General features: G+C 43.4%; 1 protein-coding gene across 1 annotated transcript in view; it reads left to right on the top strand.

The window, feature by feature from the left end:
* The window catches only part of LOC309565583 (receptor-type tyrosine-protein phosphatase beta-like), a 285,362-nt gene that overhangs the window by 253,703 nt on the left and 9,671 nt on the right, over positions 1-21,988 (top strand). The window contains exons 33-37 of the mRNA XM_082270537.1: positions 938-1,056; positions 2,326-2,413; positions 10,309-10,356; positions 14,783-14,885; positions 16,822-16,912. Coding sequence (XP_082126663.1) covers positions 938-1,056; positions 2,326-2,413; positions 10,309-10,356; positions 14,783-14,885; positions 16,822-16,912 — 449 coding nt within the window. The remainder of the gene's footprint in view (positions 1-937; positions 1,057-2,325; positions 2,414-10,308; positions 10,357-14,782; positions 14,886-16,821; positions 16,913-21,988) is intronic.

Here is a 21,988-nt window from a genome sequence, read left to right as displayed (position 1 = left end):
ATCCCCCTGTACGTAATGCACTCTTGCTATTTATTGCCCCTTTAAGACCCTCCCACTGTGAAATTTGACCACACTCAATATTTATGCGGTTTGGAGGGTATGTGTGTGTGTGTGTGTGTAAGGGGGGGGGGGGGTGAAGGGGTTTTGGGGGGGTCATGGTTTAGTTCCTGTACCTGAGAGCCCTGATCTGTGGACACTAGTATATCAGAAATAAAGAATCTAGACATATTTTCAAATCAGTCCAAGCTGACTCAGACTTCTGAACTTCAAGGCCCAACTCTGGCTAGTTGAAGACATACCATCTGTTGGTGGCCGGGGGCTTTGATCACTGTGTAGGCAGGTGCAGTCTAATTTCTCCACTGCAGGTGGCACTCGACCACCGCAGAATTGCAGTCAAGAGGAACCTGGTTCCTCTATGGATTCCTGGGTCACCGGAAAAGCTGTCTGATTGGATGCTGCTACCCCATGTGACTCTGGCAGCCAGCTTGGGTGAGGCAGAGCCTATTTAAGGCCCTGGCTTCCAGTTTTGGTGCACATTTCATGGGTAGTGTAGGGATGGATCACCCGTCTGACAGGGACTGTGATTAGTGGCAAGGAGAGGTTCCAGACAAGTAGGGAAAGATAGTTACACGCCATCTTTCCTGGAAACCTCCCCATTTTGATACAGACCCGCCAGGCCCCATTCCGCCCCCCCAAGACAAATACTGTCAGCGCATCTGAGACTGCAGCCTGAATGTGGCAGTATTCATTTGTTCAATATTGTAATTGTCAGATATAAATACAGTATTAAATAAATTATGTAAAAAAATATATAAATAAATGTGGCCTGGGTTTTTAGCCATCCGTGTCTTATGGACACAAATGGAATTATTAATATTAAATTGTACAACCACATGTGGTTTCTTTTTCAGTTAATTTTGTACACATCTCTTCCCAGTGTTACAGTTGCAGGCTTTACGAAGATCGTCCCTAATCCTGATGGGACAATTAACACCGTCAGTAGCCTTGTGACAATGGTTCCTTATTCATACCAAGTTTCAACACCTCAGAACCCAGGTATGTATATGATAAATATTGCTAAAAAAAAAAAAAATCTCTATGTAGCAATTCCATGTCTTGTGTATAGATACTGTATCTGTTTATTAAAGAACAAAATGCATGGGGCGCCTGGCCCCACTGGATCACATGATGGCAGCAACCAAGCACTCCAAAAGTTAATTTAACCCTTTCGCTGCCAGGTCTGTACGACAGCAGGGGGGTTTCATACACAATCCAGTGGCTGCAGCCACCAAGATTGTGTGTAAAACTCACAGGCAGACACCTGCCTGTCAGGTGAAAGCATTCAGGTGGCTGCGTTGCTGCCCAATTGCTCACACACACACCCCCGGTACCGGCACCCCCCAATGTTTTCCGGGGTCTGCTTGCCCATCTGTGGGCTCCAGACTGACATGGCAGGTGGTGGCGGCTGGGGGGGCAAGGAGAAGAGCAGACAGACATCCGCTCTCCTCCTCTTCTTGCTTTGATCTGGAAAGCGATGTTTATGACGTCACTTCTGGGTCAGCCTCTCGGTGTCCCTGGCTAGCAAAGCCGGAAAGAAATGTTTTGCAATGTGATCAGCATTGCAAAACATTCATTTGAGACCCGGTGGAGACATGCAGGGTCTTTTATTAAAAAAAAAATTAATAAAGTTACACCCAAACACATACACCCCCCCCCGGGTCAAAAAGTTTTGAGGCCATCCCCACATATACACACGTATGAACGTAAACTCATGTATCGGGGGCGCCTACGCGTGAAAATGTTAAATGCGTTACACAGGTTACATATCACGGCACATGCTAGAGAGAGCAATAATTCTAGCACCAGACCTCCTCTCTAACACTAAACTGATACCCATGGGGGTTAGTGAAGCGGTGCCTATAGAAAATATAGGGTACTGAAGTTTGCCATCATTTCACGGCGCACACTAATTTAAGGTTTGACATGTTGGGTATGAATTTACTCGGTGTGACCACATCTTTTATATTTTACCAAGAAATTGGGTAGTTTATTGCATTTGTTTGCCCTAAAATCCACTTTAGACCTTTGTGATAATATTGTGTGACATAAAAAATTGGAACTACCGCTATTTTATTCTCTAGGGTATCTGCTTTCAGAAAACATATCATGTTTGGGGGTTTTACATAAATCATCAGGGTTAAAATGATTTTTTAAATATGTGTGCAGATCTGGCAGCAAAAAGGTTAAGGATGTCAGTTGTCACTTTACATTTTTTTATTCCTCTTATGGCCCAATATAGATAATTTCATATCTGTTCTCTCTCAGGGGTTGTTGCCGGTGCTGTTGTTGGAACCATTCTGGGCGTTGTTGTTATTGCTGCAGTAGTAGGATACTTCGTCTGGTACAGAAGAAGGTAAAATCAATTGTTCATTTTGACACAAGTATTATTGAATTAGATAAAAATAGTGAAAATCACGCCAAATTATGTGAAAACCACCAGCAGCTCAAAAAATAAAAAGTGAATACATGATTAATTAATAATTAATTATTAATAAAATGTGAAGAGGGGGCTCTTAAATTAGAAGTACTATAATAATCCATAGAGTTTGGATCCATAATCCAAAAAGTATATATAAGTCCAAACATAAATCGTGATCAGCGCACAGTCCAAGAAAATATTATAAAATAGTATTGTTGATTTAGTGCGTCCAAAAATAGATATAAGTCCGGTGAATGAAGGATAACTTAATTCACCGCAAAACCACCACCGCTGTGTGACATTCACTTCCACTCCCATCAGATGGACGCTCACCAAATATTTATGCCCCCCCCATTCACATGGTTGGGTGCAAGCACTGATAAACAGAACGTTAGTGGAACCCTCTAGATAGGCTTAATCGTCTCTTGCCCTTTTCTCTAGTGGTCACTGCTATAACATCATGTTTCTGGATGTTCACTTTGATACGTGCTGCTTCTGTTCAAGCGTCTGCGTAAAGCCCCTTTACCCTTTTTTGCCCTTAGTTATACTTTAACCACTTACTGACCACCCACGTAGACCTACGTCGGCTGACTTTAACTTGTTGTACCGGGGTGATGCCTCTAGCTAGAGGCATCACCCCATTACCGTTTTTATAAAGCAGGCGGTCGGCTTTCCAACGGTAATGACCGATGTGGCTCGGGAGCCGCTCGATCGTTACCCCAGCGACCGGGAGGGGACGCCCCCCTCCCGCCACCTTCCGCAGCTCTGCCCGGGTCTCCCGTCACACCGGGAGATCCGAGCAACCAGCTGGCGCATCCGCCGGCTGGATGGAGTCTCGATCAAAGCCGGATGCGGCTTTGATCGGGTCTCCGATGACGTAACCCGGAGGCGGCATCCATGACGTCACATCCGGGTTACTCGGCTGCTAAAGGCGCCGGATTTAAAAAGTGACTGTATTCAAAAGTGTGGTGGAGGAGTCTAAGGTCTTTATGGAGGGACCCCCGATCCCTCCATAAAGAGTACCTGTCCCTGCCTATTGCTGTCACAAGGGATGTTTACATTGCTTGTGACAGCAATAAAAGTGATCAGATTTTTTTTTTTTTTTCAAAAAACCTGTGCTAAAATAAAAAAAAAATGTAATAAATAGGAAAAAAAAAAAAGCCGCCCCCATCGCCGTGAGCTCGCGCACGAAAGAAAACGTATACGGAAGTTGCGCCACAAATGAAATCTCTGTTTAAACCACACATGTGAGGTATCACCGCGATCGCCAGAGCGAGAGCAATAATTAAAAAAAAAGAGCTACTCTAACTGTAAACTGGTAACCGTTAAAAATGTTTAAAGTGTCACCTATAGAGATTTTTATTGACCGTAATGTGCGCAATTTTAAACCGTAACATGTTGGGTATCTATTTACTCGGCGTGACATCTTATTTCACAATATACAAAAAAAATGGGCTAACTTTACTGTTTATTCTACAATGTGTAGCGCTAACATAAATTAGTGATAAATAAATACATGTATGAACATCAATTCAATAACAAGTGCTCACGTTTATGGAAAATCATAACAATAGAAACGTCCATAAAAAAAAAGTGATGATGATGGAAATGAATCCGTGAAAAGAAAGAGTTCCTCAGGTATTTAAACCGTGCAACAAAAAATATGGACAACAAGTCCCAGCGGAGATGGTGGTAGATAGGAGACCTTTTCCCAATAGAGATGTGAGCCAGAAATGCACCCGTGGAAGGAATGTAAATTGGCTGCTTACCGGAATAATAGGACCCCCAAATTAATGGGTAGACCACATGCGCTTAGGATATAAGGATGGTGCAATCCGCACTGTTTAATCCTCCTATCGGCACCAATGGATCCTATAAATGCAATGGGAGGGGTGGATACAATGTATGCATCAGCCATAGCTTCTTGATGGTAATCCTATGTAATCAAAGTGGAAACCATCCATTTAGTCTAGGCTTCAGTCTCATAGAATGGGATTCAGAGGTGCGGTGTCTCCATTAAACGTTGACTTTAAAAACAATCATTGACTTCCACCTTAGCTGAGATTTAAAACCATCCAGAGCTGTCACAGCAGAGTGATCAGACTGGTTACAATTAAACTTTTCCTGGGTAAGGCCCCTCCCTGCCAGCCGGCAATGACACACAACTGAAAAGTTTAGCTAAACTGTGTCATTGCCGGCTGGCAGGGAGGGGCCTCACCCCAGCACAGGGAAAAGTTTCATTGTAACCAGTCTGATCACTCTGCAGTGACAGCTCTGGATGGTTTTAAATCTCAGCTAAGGTGGAAGTCAATGACTGTTTTTAAAGTCAACGTTTAATGGAGACACCGCACCTCTGAATCTCATTCTATGAGACTGAAGCCTGGACTGAATGGATGGTTTCCCCTTTGATTACATAGGATTACCATCAAGAAGTCGGATATGAGAAGCTATGGCTGATGCATACATTGTATCCACACCTCCCATTGCATTTATATGATCCATTGGTGCCTGATAGGAGGATTAACCAGTGCGGATTGCACCATCCTTATATCCTAAGCGCATGTGGTCTACCCATTAATTTGGGGGTCCTATTACTCTGGTAAGCAGCCAATTTACATTCCTTCCACGGGTGCATTTCTGGCTCACATCTCTACTGGGAAAAGGTCTCCTATCTACCACCATCTATGCTGGGACTTGTTGTCCATATTTTTGTTGCACGGTTTAAATACCTGAGGAACTCTTTCTTTTCACGGATTCATTTCCATCATCATCACTTTTTTTTGTTATGGACGTTTCTATTGTTATGATTTTCCATATACATGAGCACTTGTTATTGAATCGATGTTCATACATGTATTTATTTATCACTAATTTATATTAGCGCTACACATTGTACAATTTTGTTTTTTTGATTTTCTCTATAGATCAGTATTGCTGCTTTCGTTCATATTTTTCGCCCTTTTTTATCACATATTATTTAGCGCAGAAAATTTTTGGTTTTTATAACTTTAATGTTTAGTTTTTTTAAATGCAGTGAAATTTAATTTTTCCAAAAAAAATTACGTTTGAAAGACGCCGCGCAAATATCCCATGACAAAAAATATTGCTATGACCGCCATTTTATTCTCCAGAGTCTTTACTAAACAATATATATATATATATATATATATATATATATATATATATATATATATATATATATATATATATATATATAATGTTTGGGGGTTCTAAGTAGTTTTCTAGCAAAAAATACTGATTTTAACTTGTGAACAAAATGTGTCAAAAATGGGCTCGGTCCTTAAGTAGTTAATGTTCTTTAACAAAAGAATATACATTCCACATTAATAATTATTCTACCAAAATTTAGCTTGCTTCTGTTTCTTCTTGCTGGAGGCCGCCATTTTGTTGAAGCCCAGGTCAGTCACTTCCTTACTGGAAACTCTCCCCTCCTCCTTGATCTCAAAAACTATTGGCACTTTTCCACTGCAAGTACCGGCTCGGCTCTACTCGGCCCTGCTTGGCTCGGTTTGCTTTTCCACTGCTGGTACCGCACGGTACGGTGTTGGAACGGTTCGGTACGGTACGGTATGGTTTGCTTTTCCACTAAAGTAGTACTAAAGTTAAGTGGGTGGGATAACAACGATTCTCTGACCAATCAGTGGCTAGTAGTGACTGCATGCAAAGGATTGTGGGATATGGTACCGGGTATGGTACCTCTTGGAACCACAATCGAGGTGGTATTGTTTTTGAGAGCCGTACCGTTCGGTTCCATGCAGTGGAAAAGCGCCGCCATACCGTACCGTACCATACCATTCCTACACCGTACCATGCGGTACCAGCAGTGGAAAAGCACAAAAGCGAGCCGAACCGTTTGGTTCCATGCAGTGGAAAAGCGCCATATATGTCACTTTCTTTGATTAAAATATGTACATTTTCAGCCTTGATTCTATGTCCTGGCTCAGTTAGATAGGAAGGCTGACAGACGCTTTACAGTGCTGAAGGTCACAAATCTGCCAATAAGGGAGAAAGAAAAGAATATCAGGAAGATAAGATAAGACACTATCCTTGTAAGACATGCATAAACGGAACAGTTTAATTGCTGCAACCACTCGATTCCCTCATTAATACAGACAGTGTTGACAGGGGAATCCCTCCCACGGAGCCCCTGTCAGAGGAAGACAGTGATTATTGCTTGCGACTATACCAGCTGCTAGCAATAATCGTATGTAAAATCCGGCAGGCTGGTTGTAGCCAAGTTGATTGATCGATCAACTTGGTACATTCAGCCTGCCCATACATGGTTAGAATCTCGGCCGGTTCCTGATGAACTGGCCGAGATTCAAACCATGTATGGCCGGCCTAAGTTTACCTCTTTTGTGTCTCCCTGGCAGCAAAGTTTGTCCTATCACCTCTCATGCTTTTCTTTTCACCCTCCAAAATCTGTGTTCCCCCAGCACAGTCTTTGTCATTCCTTGTTGCTTTCTTCCTCCTTCAGCAAAAGTAAATCTTTCAAAAGCTGTCAACTGATCAGCCTCTAGTCGCTCTGATTTTAGGCACAGTGCCAGGAATAGAAAGCAACTAAGCATGTGCAGAGCAGGGTGGTACAGTGAATTTCCGGATTTTAATTAGTATAGACACTTATTTTTAATGTTTTTATATAGCTATACCTGCAAAAGGGGCCAGCCTGAAGTGATCTATCAGGACTTTGTTTTCTGTGTTCAATTTTACCAGGCTATGATCCTTACGTTTACTTTTCAGTGGTGACTGGAAGGTACCTTTGAAATTGGTCTATGAGTAATTCAACCAGTATATGTGAATACATTCCTGACATGTCACAGCATCAATAACTTTTATTAATTAAAAGTCAGGCTTGAGTTCCATTGCAGTGACTTTGCCTAGACATCAACATTGTAACAAGATACAAGATGAGGGGCTGATTTGTGGCTGACCCCAGATGATACCTAAACAAAGATGGCACCATCCTCCTCAGAACCTGGTGCAACTGTGCACAGTAGCCAATCAGCTTCTAACTTCAGCTTGTTTAATTAAACCTTGACAATAAAACCTGGAAGCTGATTGGTTCCTATGCAGAGCTGCACCAGATTTTGGACTCTCCAGTTTTAGTACCTCGATCCCATAGTCAGGAGGATTGCTGTGATCTGTGTGAGATGTAATAATACTTGGAAGTCTTAGGCTCCGTTCACATCTAGGCGTTTTGGGGCGTTTTTGGGGCGTTTTTCTGCTCTAGGATCAGCTCTCAAAACGCCCAACAAGACAAATCCTATTCATTTCAATGGCCCCTGTTCACATCTGAGCGTTTTGACGCTGTATACAAAACGCCCAACGCTCAAAAAAGTACATGAGCTTCTTTTTGGGCAGATTACAGGCGTTTTCCATTGATCTCTATTCAATCTAAAAACGCCTGCACAAAAATCGCGGTAAAAATCGCGGTAAAATCGCGGTAAAAAACGCCGCAAAAATCGCAGTAAAATCGCGGTAAAAAACGCGCGAAAAACGCTACGCTCAGGTGTGAATGTAGCCTTAGGGTCCTTTCACACGGGCTTTCTGCCTGGCGGACTCTGTTTTGTTAAGCGCTGAGCAGGCAGATGGCACGTCCCTCTTCGCTGAGACGGACCTGTCAGATCCTCGCTGTCCTCTGTGGGAGATCAGTTGAAAACGGACCGCCTGTCTGTTTTCATCCGATCCGATCCTATCCAATCTGATCCTCCAGACGGATGGAAAATAGGGTTTCCATCCATCTGAATTTCACGGACAGGATTGGATCGGATAGCGGCGGGTGTCAGCGGACATGTCACCGATGACATCTGCTGCTCCATAGGGCTGCATGGAGCATCCGATTAGGTCCACCTGAAAAACTGACAGGTGGACGTGATCGGAAAGTCGGTATGAAAGGGGCCTTACGCTTGCTGTACATATTACAAAATAAAAAAAATATATATACATTTTTGTCCATTTCAGACAAGGTAAGGGGTGTATTCAAAAAATTATGCAGCATAGCAATTGACCACTAGAGGGGAGACTAACATAGGAAATTGCAAGTTGTCATTAAAAAGACAGGGATGTCCTACTTTACAGGTAAATGTCTGCATAGCCCATTGAGCTGTTTAATTGAAAAAAGAAAATAATTAAAAACAAAAAGAAGGTGTTTTTTTTTTAATGTTTTTTTTAAGCTTAGTTTAGTGTATTTTATTCTGTTATCGTATGTGTATTTTTGTTTCCTTTTGTGTGTACCTGATTAGTATTTGTGTACTATCACCTTAATTTATTTTACCCGTTTTGTTCCTCTGCAAAAACATAAAATAATGGGGCTAACAAGGTAGTGAACCACTTTAAGACCGGAAGATTTTACCTCCTTCCTGTCTATTTTGCGATTTGGCACTGCGTTACTTTAACAATCAATTGCATGGTTGTGCGATGCTGTACCCAAACAAAATTTATGTCCTTTTTTTCCCCACAAATAGAGCTTTCTTTTGGTGGTATTTGATCCCCTGTGCGATTTTTTTATTTTTTGCGCTATAAAAATATGCACTGTTACTGTAATAATGCCATTAGCAGGGGTGGGGTTAACCCTGTGGGTGATCAAGGGGTTAAATGTGAGCCTAGGGGAGGTATTCTAACTGTGGGGGGGGGGGGGGCGTGGCTACTGAGATGACCATAGAGACATTTGATCCTATATAGAAGGATCACAGGCGCTCTGTGATCATCCCAGGGAGAAGGACGGTCGGCTGTGTTTACAACAGCTGACCGTTCTTCTCTCTCAGCGGGGAACGATCATGGGTGTCAGGTGGCAATCGGAGCCGCCTGACACATGCATCGGCTTCCCCACTGACGAGCAAAGGGGGGGGGCGCGCCGCTGGCGGCATGCGCTTGCCCCCTAGTCTCCTGAGAGCGAACGACGTAGACCTACGTCGCTTTGCCCAGGAGCGGCTGCCTGTCACAGTAAATCTGCAGAAGGCGGTTGGTAACTGGTTAAAAGTAGCTTCTGCTACCTTCAGGAGACATTTAAAGCTCAATCAACCCCAAAAACCACCAAAAAAAAACCCCGTAATTTTGCCTTCCCCATTTACTTCAGTTAGGATGGCTGTAAGCCTCTGACATGAAATATGAATAAAGCATATCCCTCTTTTGTGTGTACTTGTTTCAATCCAGAGCACTAAGTGTCATTTTTGTCTGATGCCTCGTTTTTCTGCTTTAATCTGCTTCTGACAAGTCTATCTGACACCAAGGGATAAATTATGACAGGGGAGGGATCTCCAGCACACAGCCTATGATTGACAACCTCAGCTCTGTTTCTCTGTGCTGTGTGAAGGGAGGATGTGTCTCTTCTCCCCAATCAGCTCTCCTCACTGAGTGTAACTTCATCTCCCCACCCCCTGCTTTTCAGAGCTGAGTGATCCATTCTAAACTCTACACTTTGAATGGATGTAGGGTAAAGATGGCTGGTGATAAACAGGTACAACCTATGTAGGAGGATTTGTTTCATCTCCGTGTATCACCTGAGGCCAGTTATTTCACTGGGCGAATGTAAGGGTTTACAACCACATAATTTTACTAAAATGGTGACATTTTGACAAAATGCACAAGTTTTTCATTGAAGAGTTTTTTCACCACTAGTGTCAAAGAGAACTGGTTCGTCTTTGTTGTCTACAGAATACATTGTAAACTGATCTTGCTAAACCTTCTAAAACGTTTTCCTCTCCCATCATTGGAATATAGGCAACTACTGTGTCTGGGCTTATAAACTTGCATTTTCATTACTGGAAAGTTTTGGTATAAATACATTTTATCTGTTTTTTCTATTACAGGAATGAAGGCAAACCCAAAGAGAATGGCATGTCCTTCTCAAACGTTCAGTAAGTTTTCTTCTTGTTCTTATTTCATAGATTGCATTTTATTCAGGTAATAAAAAGTTACCCGTGACATAATTGTCAGTCACATGATCCAACTGATAGCAGTTGGGAAACCATTATGTCTACGACTTTCTCCTGCCCTGTACTGGTGGTCACAGACATGACCATCTAAGTGGAAGTGTCAGTTGCTTGGGATGACACCACAGGTGCTTAAGCAGAACATAAACTTCCCCGCCTGGCCAGGGGGAGCATGCATATTTATTAAACCATCAAATTTCAGAAGTGTTGTTGGATATTCCAAGCCACATCTTGTCTACCTGGTACCTTGAAGGAAGCATGTGCTACGACAAACCTTAAAGCGGCCATCTTGGGGAAATGCTAGGGGATAGGAGGAGATAGGAGGAGAGGAAGAAGAAACAATGAAGTAAGAGAAGAGAAGAAGACAATGACTTAAAAAAGAAAAGAAATACTGACGTGAAAGGAAAAAGAGTATAAGTTAGTGGTGGACTTTTTGGGTTTGAGTGTTAAAGGGTTCTCTCCAAAGCCCACACCACCACCCACTGTTACCTTCCCCGAGTGTGTTGGAGCTTACACAGGATTTATGACCCTTTGCCCTATCCTATGTGACAGTGTTCAAGCCTGACGAGCCTGAGCGGTAGGAGAGAAGGTCACATGCTTCCTATACTTGGAAGTACCAGGTATATTCAATGACTTCAGAGGGTCAGTGCTGTATTTTGGCTTAGGCCAACAAGGCCCAGGCCTAGGGCAGCACTTTGCAGGGGGGCAGCAAAAAAGCCACCCCCCCCCTCCACCTGAGACTCTATTGGCCACTAGTTGCTAGAACCGCCTCTCTCATCCCCCTCTCTCGCTCTCCTCTCACACACACTCTCTCTCCCCTCTCTCTCTCTCTCTCATCCCCCACCTCTCTCCCCTCTCTCTCTCATCCCCCCTCTCTCTTTCTCATCCCTCTCTCTCTCTCATCCCCCCTCTCTCTTTCTCATCCCTCTCTCTCTCATCCCCCCTCTCTCTTTCTCATCCCTCTCTCTCCCTCCCTCCCTCCCCCACCCTCTCTCTCTCTCCCTCCCTCCCTCCCTCACCCTCTCTCTCTCTCTCTCATACCCCCTCTCTTTCCCTCCCTCAGCCATCCACCCCTCTCTCTCTCGCCCCCTCTCACCCCCATGAGATCTCAGGGGTTCATGCTGGGACTTGTAGTCCTTCAGTTTTGGATGGAGTCACATCTGTTAAAAAAGGAGTGGGGAAAATTGACATGGGGGGCGCCCAATTTTAGTCTTGCCTAGGGCAGCACAAAACCAAAATACACCACTGCAGAGGGTCAATGAACTATTGGGGGAGCACCACGTAGGGGAGTATCGGCAAGTATGAATATGGTATGGATAAAAAACCTACCAAGTTAGGGCCTTCAGATACAACTTCAAGAGGACATCCATCATTGTTGTCTCCCTAAGAAAATATGTCTCTTACTGATAGCATAACCAGGTCAAAATTTTAAGAAAATCTTTCGAGTAAATGCAAATCTCTCAATGTCACCAATGGTACCAGTACCAGGATTATTTATTTATTTTGTCTTTGAGTTTTCCAAACCTTTCCAATATATGGAAATAATTGTTGGATTTCCACTTAAAGGTTTTCCACCCATAACTGCAACTGGAACCTGTTTACTCTCTCTGTGTATTTGTGCTTTTGGTATGTGGCCTTTTTCATCTGTTGCCCCGTGTGCATTACCATGATGTTTAGTGTCAAATAATGCTTTACGATTAGGCCTTATCTTTGTAGTCATTCTTGCCCCTTTTCAGTCTGACTTTAGATGTTAAAGATCTACTCTGTTAGACATCCTTATATCCACTCATGATTAATTAACCAATTTCCACCCCCACCCTTATACAAGTATACATTTAGTGCACCCTTAAGGGGAAGCACATTGCTGGGGTAGCACATTGCTGGGCATCTTTCCTTAAGGCTTCTTTCTCTAAGTGATTTTTTCTACAAGGGATACATACTTCAAGACCTGCACTTCAGCGATTGCACAAGGCGAACATACACAGCAAACACCAAAAAGCACCAAACTGGCTGCAGGTGACCTTGTCTCCCTATTGAGCTCTTTGCACACTCTGTAACATGCACTCCCTACCACTCCTGCTGACAGTTGTGTCCTCTATTCTCAAACTCACTCACCTTCACCCCTCTTCTCCACCCCACAGCTCATATATATCACCCCATCTTCTGTCCTCTCCCTATTACTGCTCCTACCAACTCTTGCTAATCTTACATCCACACACTGTGAAAAGGTCCAAGACTCTCCCTTCATATAAATCACACTCCCATATTATCTCCCTCACCCTTCTCCTTCTCCTTGCCTCTGGTGACATATCCCCAAACCCAGGGCCTCCATTTGGCTTTTCACCACTCTCCCACCACCCTACACCCTCTGCCAGCAGCCGCAACCCACAGAACCTAGTTTCCATTCCTCTTCTTTCCGAAACCAGCCTCCCCTTCTTCCTGCGCCCTTTGGAACGCCCGCTCCATCTGTAACAAACTCACCTCCCTCCACGACCTCTTCATCACAAATTCCTTTAACCTACTCGCCATGATTCAAACCTGGCTTCATAATTCCGATACTACTTCTCCTGCTTCCCTCTCCCATGGCGGTCTCCTCTAGACTCACTCTCCTAGACCAGGTGGACGGAAGGGAGGTGGAGTTGGAATCCTTCTAGCCCCATACAGCACCTATCAGGTACTTCACCTACCTCCCTCTCTGACATTCTCCTCTTTTGAGGTGCATTGCATTCGTTTATTTTCTCCTGTTTCTTTAAAAATCGCTGTCTTCTACCGGCCCCCTGGACCAGTATCCACATTCCTTGATGACTTTTCTGCCTGGCTACCCTACTTTCTCTGTTCTGAAATCCCCACAATCATTCTTGGTGACTTTAACATCCCAGTTAATGCCAATACTACTACTGCTTCTAAACTTCTCAGCCTAACCTCATCTCTTGACCTGAAGCAATGGATACAGTCTCCTACATACTCCACTGGAAACACCCTTGACCTTGTCTTCTCCTATCTATGCACTCCCTGCAACCTCTCCAACAAACCTCTCCCACTCTCTGATCACCACCTCATTAGTTTCGCACTCTCCCTGTCTTCCACCTCCTCTCCTTCCAACCACCTAACAGTTACCCGTAGAAACCTTCACCACCTCAACCCTTCCCTATTGGGACACCTGCCTTTACACGCACATGAACTTTATTGGCAACCCAGTCTTAGTCCGTAGGGTTAATTTTTGAGTTGGCACACCCTTTTCAGATATAACAGCTTCAACTCCACTGGGAAGGCCGTCCACAAGGTTTAGGAGTGTCTATGGGAATGTTTGACCATTCTTCCAGAAGCGCATTTGTGAGGTCAGACAGTGATGTTGTAGGCCTGGCTCGCACTCTCGGCTCCTATTCATCCCAAAGGTGTTCTATTAGGTTGAGGTCAGGACTCTGTGCAGGCCAGTCAAGTTCCTCCACCCCAAACTCACTCATTCATGTCTTTATGGACCTTGCTCTGTGCACTGGTCCATATCATTTGGCGGAGGGGGGGGGGGGGGGGGTTATGGTGTGGGTGGGGTTGTTTCTCAGGGGTTGCGCTTGGCCCCTTCGTTCCAGTGAAGGGAACTCTTAAGGCGTCAGCATACCAAGACATTTTGGACAATTTCATGCTCCCAACTTTGTGGGACCAGTTTGGGGATGGCTCCTTCCTGTTCGAACATGACTGCACACGAGTGCACAAAGCAAGGTTCATAAAGACATGGATGAACAAGTTTGGGGTGGAGGAAGTCGACTGGCCTGCACAGAGTCCTGACCTTAACCCGACAGAACACCTTTAGGATGAATTAGAGCGGAGACTGCGAGCCAGACCTTTTCGTCCAACATCAGTGCCTGACCTAACAAATGTGCTTCTGGAAGAATGGTCAAACATTCCCATAGACACACTCCTAAACCTTGTGGACAGCCTTCCAAGAGGAGTTGAAGCTGTTATAGCTTCAAAGGGTGGGGCAACTCTAAAATTAACCCTACGGACTAAGACTGGGATGCCAATAAAGTTCATGTGCATATAAAGGCAGGCGTCCCAATACTTTTGACAATATAATGTGTGTATGTATCTATGTGTATGTATATATATATATATATATATATATATATATACACACACAGTGTGTGTATGTAAAGGCATGCGTCCAAATAATTTTGGATATACTTATATATATATATATATATATATATATATATATATATATATATATATATATATATATATATATATATATATATATATATATATATATATATATACACTTATAGATATAGTAGACTTTTTTTTATTTATGCTCAAACTCTTTACTAAGGTTTTTTCTTCTTTTTTCCTGTAGGAGTGTTATTAAGACATCCATAGCTATGAGCACAACAAACTTCCCCAAACATTTTGAGAAGCAGAGCGCTGACTGTAACCTGGGATTCAGTGCAGAGTATGAGGTACGCTGTGATTATTCCTCAAGGACTTTTCATTATTAACAGAACTCCTTTAGCATCTCTGACCCACTTCATATACAGTAATATAGTGTGACTAGGCCTCAACCCCTGGTAGCTTCCTTGTTTTTGCCAGGGCTGTGGGCCATTTATCATTTAAAGCTGATCTATATGCAAACATCTAAAGGCATCCCAATACATATATGGGATTGAGGGGATTTGTATATTTGCCCATCCAGTCTTAAGATTAATGCTGGCCATACACTAGCCGAAAGATCTTTGGAAAATCTGTCATTTTGTCCGATTGTTCGTTTTTCGTCCAGTTAATGGGCACAAATAGAAAATCGTTTTTTTCAGAGCCAAAAAAAATCGAAGGAAAAAAATCTGCCGGCCGAACGATAAACGGCCAATTTTTTGCTTTTCGAAAATAAGTTTGCCCGATATTTCGGTCCTATCCTCTGTCTTGTCCTCTCCCCTGTCCCCTGTCCTGCTGTGGTCCTGGGGGTGGTATGGTGTGCGGCCTGGTGTGGTCCGGGGGGGTGGGTATGGTGCGTCCGCCGCCCCCCCCCGGCCCATGGAGCACCAGCCGCCACTAGTTAAAAGGCACATAATGTATTCTGGTACAAGGAAGCTTCACTGGTCAACGCCGTCACCGCAACTCATGGGGTCAACCCGGCCAGCAGGATGTTGGTAATGGTGGACAGCTGCAAGCGAGGGCAAGAACTCAAGCTGGGACTCTAGCTGGAATGCAGCGCCATCTGAGATGCTCGCAACGCGTTTTGGAGCATGCACACTAGGGAATTGCACTCTTTCTGGAGCTGCTGTATTGGGGCTGGTGTTTGCCTTTTTATGTGCTGGGTTTTATTGCCATCCAGTGGAGAGAGTGCTAACTTCTCTGATGGCATGTTCTTATGCTGTTGCATTTTTAACTATGTTTATTTATATTAAAAGTATACATAAAAATTCATACAAATGTTAAATAAATGAACAATAATTCTCAGTAGATAATATAACAGATGCTATGAAAGAGCAATATACGAACATTAGTACTTCATGCATATAAAAAGCAATTATGTGGAATTAATAAAATATAGTGTTCAAATAATCAAACTATGATAAATAGCAACTTGGAAAATATGTATATATATATTTATTCATATATATATATATATATATATATATATATATATATATATATATATATATACACTATATTAACGATTTCAAAATCGGCAGATCGTTCATTGGACGAAATTTTACTTCCGATTTTATTATTGTGTGTATGGGCCTTTAATCCACTGACACTTTACACCAGCAGAATGAGAATACGACATTTATTACTTTTATAATAAGGCTCCATTCACATCTGAGCGTTTCATTTTCAACCGTTTGTTTGGCATTTTTCTGGCCATTTTTACAGGCGTTTTTTGCAGGTTTTGGAGGCAGGCATTAACATCTAACAAAAATTCTTGTAATCTGCCAAAAAAGAAGCTCGTATACTTTTTTGAGCTTCAGGCGTTTTGCTTCAGGCGACAAAAATGCTCAAATGTGAACAGGGGCCATTGAAGTTAATGGGATTTTCCTTGTTGGCCGTTTTGAGACTTCAGAGATGAGTGTTTTACGAGCTGAAAAACGCACAGGTGTGAACAGGGCCTAAAGTGTATGTAAAGGCAAAACCCTTTTTAAAGTATTCCATAGCGTAGGGAAAGGTAAGACCCCCTGTCAGGTTTTTATTGCTGTTTGTGTTCCTTTTGTATAGCTTCACCCCTCTATCTCCACTGGTGACCATTGTCACCCAGAGAGAAAGTGAACAGAAATCCAAATCTTTTAAAGCTGTTACCAGAACAAGGGGTCAGCAGAATTCCTCCAAATGGGGGCAGCTGTCTGGCGAGGCGAGGTTTGCTTCATAAATAACACTTTTACCTTTTGTTCTCATATTTAGAAATTATGTACTGTCGGTAAAAGACTACCAAAAACAGCAGGCGATCAACCAGAAAACAGAGAAAAGAATCGATACACAAACGTGCTGCCGTGTAAGTACTATACGGACTTAAAGATTTATTTGTATTGTTAGTCATTGGAGAAGCAATGATTGTAACTACAACAATGCTTTTGCTGGGGCTTTTGCTTAGCAGATTGGTGACTTAGCAGTTGGCACTGCATCCTCTGGTAGATGTAAAGGAGAATGCACTGGGACTGTACAATCAGTTGGTAACATGTATGGCCAGCTTAAAAGAGCTGTATTGTTTTTTTTTTTGTTTTTTTCCCCCCATTTATACTTGCCTAGATGGATGCAGCATCGGTCCAATGCTGCATCTGTCCTACGGTGCCTCTGCACTGAGAACCAAGCGATCGAACACCACCGATTGCTCGGTTCCAACAGCTCCACTGTCAGTCAGCATATCTCCTCTCTGCCACCTCTCGCTCTTTGAAACGCTGGGCTGTTGAGCGGTGGGAGCGGCCGGCTCAGGCAATCAGTGGCTCGCTGAGAGGCTGAGCCGGGTGTCAATCCAGGCACATGGTGGATCTCGACTCTGTGGTCGCGATGACGCAGTGCCTGGACTTCTGTGACATCAGCAGAGAGCGGACTTCTGCTGAAAACGGGTCACAGGAGTGCAAAACAAACTGCACTCCTGTGATCCATAGGAGATGTACAGCCAAACCAGCTTTGATGTACATCTCCTTTAACCACTTCTGGACTGGAAGATTATCCCCCTTAACCACTTAAGCCCCGGAGGATTTTCCTGCTTAACGACCAGGGGGTATTTTGCGATTCGGCACTGCGTGACTTTAACGGACAATTGCGCGGTCGTGCGACGCTGTACCTAAACGAATTTGACGTCCTTTTTTTCCCACAAACAGAGCTTTCTTTTGGTGGTATTTGATCACCCGTGCGATTTTTACTTTTTGCGCTATAAACAAAAAAAGAGCGTACATTTTGCAAAAACAACAATATTTTTCACATTTTTTTTATATGAAATTCCCCCAAAAAAAAATGTAAAAATCAAAATTTTTTAACATTTTCGGCCAATTTGTTTTAAGTTACCTATGTTTGGTAAAAAAAAATCGCAAAAAGCGTATTTTGATTGGTTTGCGCAAAAGTTATCGCGTTTACTAACAAAGGGAAAGATTTTTGTCATTTTTGTTGTTGTTTTATTTAACGTGTAATGGCGGCGATCTGTGATTTTTTTTGCGGTACTGCGACATTGGGGCGGACAGATCGGACCCTTGACTGACATTTTTGACACTTTTGGGGTTACCAGTGACATTTCTACAGTAATCAGTGCTATACATATGCACTGTTACTGTAAAAATACACTGGTAGTGAAGGAGTTAACTTTATTTGGGAGGGAGGGGCTGTGTGTGTCCCTAGGGGCGTGCTTTCTACTGTGATTGGCTGTGGCTTGAGCTGTAAGGACACTGATCAACGGATCTACATAGTAGATCCGTGTGATCAGTGTCTTTACACCGAGGAGAATGACAGGTGGCTTGTTTACACAAGCTGCCTGACATTCTCCCTCTCCCCCGCCGATCGCCGAGTGACCGGCGGACATCGGGTCCGCTGGTCACACGCGCGGGGGGGTCCGTGACCGCGCGGGAGCGGGAGCGCGCCTCCGCGGGCGCGCGCTCACTCCCCAGAGCCTCACAGGCGAGCGACGTAGACCTACGTCACTCTGCCTGTGAGGGGCTGACTGCCGCAGTAAATATACTGTGAGCAGTCGGCAAGCGGTTAATGACCAGGCCATATTTTGCGATTAGGCACTGCAATAATTTAACGGACAATGTGCGGTCTTGCGACACTGTACTTAAAAAAATTGATGTCCTTTTTTTCCCACAAACAGAGCTTTCTTTTGGTGGTATTTGATCACCTGTGCGATTTTTTATTTTTTGCGCTATAAACAAAAAAAGAGCGACAATTCTGAAAAAAAAAAAAAACAATATTTTTCACATTCTGCTATATAACATTCTCAAAAAAGAAATTAAAAATCAAAGATTTTTAACATTTTAGGCCAATTTGTTTTCTGCTACATATTTTTGGTATAAAAAAATCGCAATAAGCGTATTTTGATTGGTTTGCGCAAAAGTTATCACGCCTACTAACTACGGGAAAGTTTTATGTCATTTTTATTGTATTTTTTTTCTTTTTTTACTAGTAATGGCGGCGATCTGCGATTTATTGCGGGACTGTGACATTGCGGCGGACAGATCGGACCCCTGACTGACATTTTTGACACTTTTGGGGGGGACCAGTGACATTACTACAGTAATCAGTGCTAGAAAAATATACACTGTTACTGTAATCATGACACGGGCAGGGAAGGGGTTAACATTGTGGGTGATCAAGGGGTTAAACGTGAGCCTAGGGGAGTGATTCTAACCGTGGGGGGGGGGGGGGCGTGGCTTCTAAAATGATCATAGAGACCTGTGATCCTGTATAGATGGATCACAGGCACTCTGTGATCATTCCAAGGTGAAGAACGGTCAGATGTGTTTACAACAGCTGACCGTTCTTCTCTCTCAGCGGGGACCGATCGCGGGTGTCAGATGGCAATCGGAGCCGCCTGACCCGTGTTTCGGCTTCCCCGCTGACGAGTGCCTAGCTGCCTGCTCGTGACCGATGTAGACCTACGTCGATTTTCGCAGCAGAGCCACATTGCCGCAGAATATAAGCGGCAGCCGGTCGGGAATCGGTTAAAGAGATTGTAAAGTCTCATGGTTTTTCACCTTAATGCATTCTATGCATTAAAGTGAAAAACTTATTTTTTCTTACCAGAGCCCATCCTTTGCAGCGATGTGTATGAGCCCTGCAGCTCCAGCCACTGTCTTTGTCCTCATTAGATAGATTGATAGCAGCGGGAGCCATTGGCTCCTGCTGCTGTCAATCAAATCCAGTGACACAGGAGTGGGGGGGCGGGGCCGAGTCCCGCTGTCTGTGTCAATAGGGGCAGCAGTGGGACTCGGGAGTGTGCTAGCACATGTTCCCCCATGGTAAGTGGCTCTCAGTGGGGGCACCCGATGAAGGGGAGGAGCCAGGCGCACCGGCAGGGCTGCTCTGTGTAAAACCCTTGCACAGAGCAAGTAAGTATAATATGTTTGTTATTTTTATAAAAAAAATATTGGAACCTTTACAACCCCCTAACCCCTTCACGCTTAAAGCCAGGTACACACTATCCATTGTTTTATGTTCAACCCGAGGGTTAAACAAAAAAAAAACGGTTGGCTCCGCTATATCAACCATGCGTGGTTAGTTCAGTGGTCTCCCCGCTAAGCTGTTGCAATCTGACAGAGGGACGCCCGCCCCTAACCCCCCCCCCCCCCACGCCAGAACGCTCTGATTAGTGCTTTCTACCATTGGCTGAGAGCGCTGATCGGGAGTCAGTCGGCTGTTGGCTTTCCAGCGTGCACGTCTCGGACAGTTTTTTCTTTTTTTTAACCGGCAAATGTCTCCTGACTCCTGTCTCGAGGCTTAAGAGTAAAACAAATCTTAATGCGTAAGCGTAATTTTGCAACTTTGACATGTGTTAGTAAAACCCCACATATCATCACAACTACTTTGTGCATCCAAAAATTGTGACACATAGGGCTTTCATTAATGGTAATAGTAAATCTCCTGATTTTTTATTTATTTTTTATTATTATCAAAGGAAAACTGTCCCAAAATAGTAATAGTATAGCTGAAAATTTCTTGTTACTACCATAACCCACCACCAAGTACAACCCAAAATAAATTCTTCTGCTCCTGATGATCGCAGCAATGCCACATATGTGTATGTTATTTGTTGTTTGTACCCGTAGTACAGCCCAGCGCATTTTGCTTTTTGTTATCCTACCTAAAAAACATTGGCACTGATATGTAACTGACACGGATACTAATAAAAAAAACATAAAATAAAAATCCTGCCCAAAATTTACTGACCCTGACCTTTGACGCTTACTTGGCCCAAACACTAACCCTGGCACTGACCTAGATCAAACCTTGATCTAGGTATTTTTTCTTAATTTTTATTTTATTTTGTATTACTATTTTTAATTTTTTTTATTTATTTTTACACACACAGTTGTTTTTGGTTTTTCTCTCTCCGCAAGGAGAGAGAAAGATGCAATGTATCTTTCCTTTCCTTTCACAGAGAAATAAATATAGGGGTGGGTTTCACAGTGCCTGATTACCGTGGTAGCCAATCAGAGGCTACCACAGCAAACAGGTCACCCGGTATCGGGTGTTCCAGGTCCCCGATCTCAGTGAGACCCCCCTTCCTCAGCGCTGGGAGCATGCTGTGCGGCGTGCTCCCAGCACAAAGACAGATACGCAGATTTGTGACCCCACGGCAAAAAGCCCAGTGCAATGAGGCCGCATATATGTGTTATGTCGGCATCAAGGGGTTAAAGCCCAACTAAACATTATGTTTAATTCAGCTCAAATACATTCCAGGGACACATGAAACCAAAAGGTGACCATAGTCTTACTGTTCGTATTCTTAAGATAGCAGACTCAGCCTGAGTAAAAAAGCCTCTCTCCTGCCAGCATGCTGTAGAGAAGAACCCTTGCATTCTGTAAAAGCAGCAGTCTCTCTGCTAAGGTCCAACACCCTCTTGCTGAGTCAGAGATAGAGCTCTCCAATCATAAGCATGAGCTTTGCTGATTACGAAGCTCTAGGTCTGACTCAACAGGGGGTGTGCTGGACCTCTGCAGAGAGATCACTGCTTCCACCCAGGAAAGGGAAAGGGTTCTTCTCTGCTTACTGCTGGCAGGAGACAGGCTGCTGTGGTTTCTCTCTAAAGATAATACAACTGTTATAATGTATAATAAATATGATAATAAATAATTAATTATGCTATATTACCAGAAGTATCTAATCAGAACTTGCATAAAATTTAGATTCCAGTACTCCAACACTCTAATTCAATAATATTATTAAAAATATATAAGTTCACCCCAATATAATTGTATAGCAAACTTGCTGCTGGCTCAGTCACATGTTAAAGTTGTTGTAAACCCGTACATAAAACCCAGTGAAGTGACTGGCCTCAGGTTATACACAGGGATGAAACAAATCCTTCTACATAAGTTGTACCTGTTTATTTGCAGCCCCCTGATCTCTACATCCATT

The sequence above is a fragment of the Pelophylax lessonae genome, assembly GCF_965119305.1.
Source record: "Pelophylax lessonae genome assembly, chromosome: 10".
Classification (NCBI taxonomy): Eukaryota; Metazoa; Chordata; class Amphibia; order Anura; family Ranidae; genus Pelophylax; species Pelophylax lessonae.
Note: the sequence above shows the minus strand (reverse complement) of the source record. Positions and strands in the feature narration are given on the sequence as shown.